This window comes from Hirundo rustica, chromosome 19 (genome assembly GCF_015227805.2).
Source record: "Hirundo rustica isolate bHirRus1 chromosome 19, bHirRus1.pri.v3, whole genome shotgun sequence".
In the NCBI taxonomy this organism is placed as follows: Eukaryota; Metazoa; Chordata; class Aves; order Passeriformes; family Hirundinidae; genus Hirundo; species Hirundo rustica.
In genome coordinates, this window is record NC_053468.1 from 10,849,894 (window position 1) to 10,855,727 (window position 5,834).

Sequence of the window (5,834 nt, forward strand, 5' to 3'; positions counted from 1 at the left end):
AGCACAGCCACCCAGGAAAAGACTGGGACTTGTAGTGGGTGCAGGAACCCCTTCCCGTTTGGGAACCAAACCCAGGCTGCAGCAGTGAGAGTGCCAGACTACCTGGAAGGAGAGGTGACCACCAGTGTTGAGTGGCCACCATCAGAATGACCGGCTGCTGGCATCAACCAAACCCTGAACGGTCAGGGACACTTGCTCCCCACAGTTCAAGGAGAAGATCAGAGGGGATGGATGTCACAGCCTTTCTGGGGGAATTGGCAGGGATGCCGGTGGAATTGGGAAGCCCCTCCGTGCAAGGGGACCCCACCTCTGTAGGCCAGGGAAGCAGGACATGGCAGTGACCACCACTGAGGGCAGGTTTGGGGAAGGCAGTGACAGCAAATGTTTCAGGTGAAGGTGTAGCATCTTCTGGGGGGTTCACCAGGGAGGTTTTCCTGCTGCTGTGCACTGCCAGGCTTGTGTGACATGCACCAGTGTGTCACACACAGTGTCTCACACACAACAATACTGACCCCCAGTGCACAGCCTGAGCTTCTCCAGAGTCACCTGGAGAGAAGAACGAAAGTGCAGGTGCAGGCTGACTGTCAGCAGAGCCTTTCCTGGGCAAGGGAAACTGACCTGTGTCCTGGTACCGGGCAGGAAGTGCGTCTGGAGTCTCCATTCCTGCTAGTTTTACAGTAACCTGGTCGTTTTATTTGTCTGTGAGAAAACAGCTGGTTAAGGCCAGCTTTCTGGAACCTGATCTGGAATTGTGGAGAGCAGCTGATTCTCCTTTACAGAGAGTCCTTAGGGAGAGTAGAGAGTTCTGTCTTCCTTTGCCCCACAGAAGGGGAACAAAATGTGTCTCCCTGATGAAGAGGGAGAAGGAGAGGGGCTGGAAATGATCCCCCCTGTCCCCAGGGATTTTCTACCAGAATGGGCAGCAAGACAGGGCGTTGCAGAGCCCTGGACCTCTGCCCAGAACTAAAAGCACAAGGAGAGCCCAGGGCTCAATGGGACAGTACAAGTGTCACCTGTGCCTACAGCTCACAGCACAGCAGGGCTCGGATCCAAGGGAAAGGAGCACTGACACAGAGGATGGAGCTCCTGGGCTGTGTGCAGGGAGGAGACCCCAAGAAGGGAGCACGAGTGTGTCTCCAGGGCTCCTCAGCAGATGGATGAGCCGTGGCTGAGGTGGAGATGAGTGAAAGGGCTCCAGAATCGCTTCCCATAGAGGACAGCAGAGGGCCCGGAGCTCCTTGGAAGCTTGCTCGTGGTTAGGAGGGGAAGTAAATGGACAGAGAGGAAACCTCTCCAATTTTCAGGGACCGATGCACACAGATTGCAGAAACCTCCCTGTACTTCGCCTTGTCCCATGTAATTTCCAAAAAATGGTCAGTGCAGCTCCCATCTCTAGCTGAGGCCAAACCCCACCATGGTCTCCCCCTGCAGCCCTTCCATGACCTGGTCTGGTGTCCCAGTGGGACTTTGGGCATCCCACCCCCTGGCCCTGTGGTGCCACGATCTCTTCCCAGGTTTCTCTGCAGTGCCTAGTGGATTCCAGCTGCCGCCTTTGCCACCTCTCCTTGGGGAGCTGCCCTGCAAGAAGGAGAAAGCAAAGGGAGGAAGCTTTAGAGAATGCGGAGTAGGCCTGGAGAAAGGATGGAGCTACAACAAATGACCTGGCATCTTTCCAAACCTCTGGCATCTCTGCTCTGAGGGCCAGAGCTGCACCTTCAACAAATCCTGCACAGGGCAAAGCCCCCAAGTGAGGGGCAAGGCTGGGCTTGTGTGTGATGTGTGATGATCCTACAAGATTGTGCCAGCCCTTGGGCGTGTCTGGAGCAGGGCAGGGGAAGGCTGTGCAGGGCTGAGGAGAAGTCACCCTGCTCTGTCAGAGGAATAATAGATGTCATGGTTTCTGTTGCCTTTACCAGCCGTGACAGAGCGTGAGCTCTGGCTGCCTCGTGGTTTGGGAGAGTGTCAGTATCTTCCTGTGGTTTTTTAGATCTTGATCTGGCCCTGTCACATATTATGTCACAGGCAGTAACAGTTCCTTCATCTTCCAGCAGATTTGGGAACGCCAAACAGGTTCATTGGTGTGTCCCAAGGCAGGACAGTTTTTATCTGTGGTGGAAGGTGGGTGGCTGCCACTCACACAGGCACCCAGAAGGTGACACGGCACAGGAGCTGCTTTTTGGAGCTTTTGTAGGGCCATGTGGCAAGGCAGGTGGGGGACATGAAAAATAGGCTTTTTCTACAGGCACTGCTCCTTGGAAAGAGAAATCCCAACCCCAGAATCAGGGGCAAGGGGTATGAGGCTCAGCACAAAATGCAGTTGTTGTTACGCTGAGAAGATGAGGGCGAGACCCACTGCCTTACTTTGCACCCTATATGGACCTGGGGCATAAGCAATGCACACTTCAATCAGCCAGACCAACAGACTAATCACAATTCTGGAACTCAATATGGCAGTAGCAATAAATAATCCATCTCTCCATCTCGGACATGGAGTGTCCCTTGGCAAATTCCAGCTGACGTTTTGTCCCTTGCGAAGCCTGAATACCTGCAGCACGTTGCTGTGCTGTCCCAAAATGCCACAACCATGTGTCTGTGACAACCCCATGATGTCAGACACTTGGTTCAGCTTCAGCTCCTGCTTGTGAAGAGCCCTCAGGGTCCTCAGGACACCACCTGTATGCTTCCTGGGAGGATGATTTTGAAAAGCCATGGGCTCCTGCCCACCCCAGCAGGAGGCACAACCTGGCACAGCCCTGGAGACCCTCCTACAGCCCTGGTCCCCACCCATGGGGACATTGTAATGGAGAGGACACTGGTGAGGTTCTGAGTGCACCCACAGACCCACAAGGCCAGTGGGGGAAAAGGAGAGCGGCAGCAGAGAAGCCTTTCTCTGCAGCCCTGTCACAGGACTGGAGCCAAGGGTCAGTGAGGAAACACGGGAAACACGAGCTCATGGTGCCTCATGAGCAGCAGCTGGGCTGGAAAACACCTAGAGGAACCACAGACTGTGAGGTGGCAAAATGGGAGCCTGTCACAAAGAAGAGAGAGGTGGAAAAAGAGGAAACACTCCCTGGCACATCCTGGAGAACCCATCACGTCATGGCAAGAGCAGTGCCAGGGCCACCATACCATGGCCCCCATGACTGTAGGTGAGCACCAGGGACTGGTGTCTCTTGGTCCATCTCAGCTCCCTGGGCTGGGGAAGCTTCTTCTCTGCCCTCTTGTACCTTGTACCACCGTGTACCAAACCCACTGGCACTTGAAGAAAATGCTCTTTGTAGAGTCAGCCCATCCAGGCAGGATTCCCAGTCAAGCCCTGCCCTTACTGGGGGTGTTGGAAGGGGTTTGGAGGGCAAAATTTTGAGAATTTAGAGAATTTTGTGCCTGATGGTGCCAAGGCTGCCAGCCTGGATCTACAGTCAGCCTCCAGACTGAGTGTTCCTGCTGCCCATGCTGCCCTCACTAACTCCCTGTATCCACCTGGACATTTCGCAGACCCACCAGTAGAGAAGGAAACCCTTGGCTGGACCTGCACCTTCCATTTGACGGTCTGGCTTCCCCCAAACCTGGTTCCTTGAAAAAGAGACTGAGCTGGGTCCTCCTGGTGCTTTGGTGGGGATGCTGAGGTGACTTTGATAAGCAGAGTTGTTTCAGATGATGCAAATGTGAACCTGCTGCTCAAGGGTGTTTTCATAACCTGTCTTGGTCACAGGGGGCTGATTTTCTCACACTTACCTCCCTTCACACGAAGGCTATTCTGCTACTTCCTCAACCAGCTGGGGGTTTTTTTTGTTTGTTTGGGTTTTTTTTTCCCCCAGTATTTCCAAGGCAAAGGTGCCATGACAACAGCTCTATTAGGTTTCGGAAATTCCACATTTGCCTTCAAATCTGACTGACAGGCCACTGTCCCTATAAAAAGCAAGGACTGAGCCAGCAACTCAGAAAAGACACAGGAGGATCCTGCTCTGGTCCTGCCCCTGCCCTTGCAGCTTATCCCTGTCCAGGATGAACATCTCCACACTCTGCCTCTCCATCGTTCTGGTTGCTGCTCTGTTTTCTCAGGCCCTTTCTGCTCCATGTGAGTACAGCATTCCTCTGCTCTCCTGGGGTGGACTTTTGCTCTGATTGTCTGTAATTTGGTGCAGAACTGGCAAAAGTCAGCTGCAAATGTTGGAAACCTGTTTGAATAATTTCTGATTTATTTGGACTGGTCTTCCTTTCTAACATCCTTTTATCTTAGGGGTGAATTTTACTGGTATCAAAGTTTTCAGGTTTACTCTCCCCTGATTTTCTTGCTGGCCTCTAGAAGTGAACCCAGGGTAATGACAGGGATTTTTACCCTGGGATGTGAGTGTAAAACATTTAATGTTGTTTATCAAGCTTCTGTGTTCACAACAGTTTCTGGCTGATTTTCAGGGAAAACAGGAGGAGAAGGGGCAGTCCAGCTGAATAAGGAGGTGGTTGCCTGTGCTCTCAGCTGGGAATGTATTGAGTGATGGTCTCAGGCTGGATTTCCTGGTCTCTTCCAGTGGGGTCTGACACGACTTCATGCTGCTTCAGCTACACCTCACGAAAGCTGCCTCAGAGTCATGTGCAGGAGTATTTCTATACCAGCAGCAAGTGCTCCCAGCCAGCAGTTGTGTAAGTACCCTTTGCACCCTGAGGAGAGGCTTTGCCAGCCTTTGGGTTCTTGGCTTTGCATCCAACAGAGCCAGGAGCAGGACGCTCTGAGGCATCATCCCTGGGGGAAGGGAGCAGCCACCTAGGTACCATGTGCAGTGTGTGAGCCTTCACCCTCCTCAGCTGAGAAATAAGTGGTCCCTTGGTCTCCTTGGATTGTCCTGATGCTGGGAATAAGGCATGGGAGGGTGGTCAGGAGCCAGCAGGACCTTCCAGATCTTGATGAACCCAATCCACACAACATTCCACGCTGCATCCAGACTCACCTCTGCACTGGACAAGGAGACGAATACTTGAGCATGGCAGGTTCTCCCAAGGGACCCTGATCTCCCCCTGGGTTTAGCACACTCTGCAGCTCCCAGATGCTTGAGGGCTTGTGGGAGATAACCCAATGACATGACCCAAGTTCCTCACGTCCCTTTTCCGCTCCGGGTAACCTCTGAACTCATGACTTGCTAGGTTTGTGACCAGGAAGAAGCGGGAGGTCTGTGCCAACCCTGATGCCAGGTGGGTGAAGGAATACGTGAACAGCCTGGAGCTGCAGTGACAACTGGAAGCTGAGAAGTCCTGCCAGACCACCCATCAGAGCTTAGCACAGACCTAGAAATGTTACTGCCAAGCATCAGGATCTGCTGAGCCACCTTGGGACACCTGAAGTTTGTTTTGTCTTTCAAAGGTGTCATTTATCCACAGTAATTCAGCCGCACTTAGGGCAGCCATGATGCTGAAGACCTCCTGTCCTTGCAGACCCATTTTGGGGTGCCCTGCTGTGTGATGTGGCTAAACTGAGCCCCACCTTGTGCCTCCACTGCTAGAATGGGAGGGGATTTCATCCCTGAGCTATTTGTGGGTTGGAATTAGGTCTGAGTGCTGTCTTACAAGCCCAGGCTGAGTTCTGCCTGCTGAATTTTGTAACAGTGCAGAACATACTGTCAGTAAGATCTGCCCCTAGAGAAGGAAGTGGTACCCTGGTTACTTACAGGATGCTTGTTGTGGAACCACAGTGTTCAGCCTTATTCTCAAACCACTGCTTTTTACTGGTGCCAAAGAATAAAGTTGTTTTCTGTCTGTGTCATCTCTGGTTGTTCTCCTCCTGTTTGGAGAACAGGGACCCCACTACAACTATTTTTGGAGATGCAGGGGAAAACCTCCAA

General features: G+C 52.7%; 1 protein-coding gene across 1 annotated transcript; it reads left to right on the forward strand.

Moving 5' to 3' along the window:
• Window positions 1-3,966: 3,966 nt before the first annotated feature.
• Window positions 3,967-5,503, forward strand: LOC120761395 (C-C motif chemokine 5-like). The gene is made up of 3 exons (XM_040082606.2): window positions 3,967-4,078; window positions 4,530-4,641; window positions 5,140-5,503. The coding sequence occupies exons 1-3, from the start codon at window positions 4,006-4,008 to the stop codon at window positions 5,225-5,227; spliced, it is 273 nt and encodes a 90-aa protein (XP_039938540.1). The 5' UTR covers window positions 3,967-4,005; the 3' UTR covers window positions 5,228-5,503.
• The last annotated feature ends 331 nt before the right edge of the window (window positions 5,504-5,834 follow it).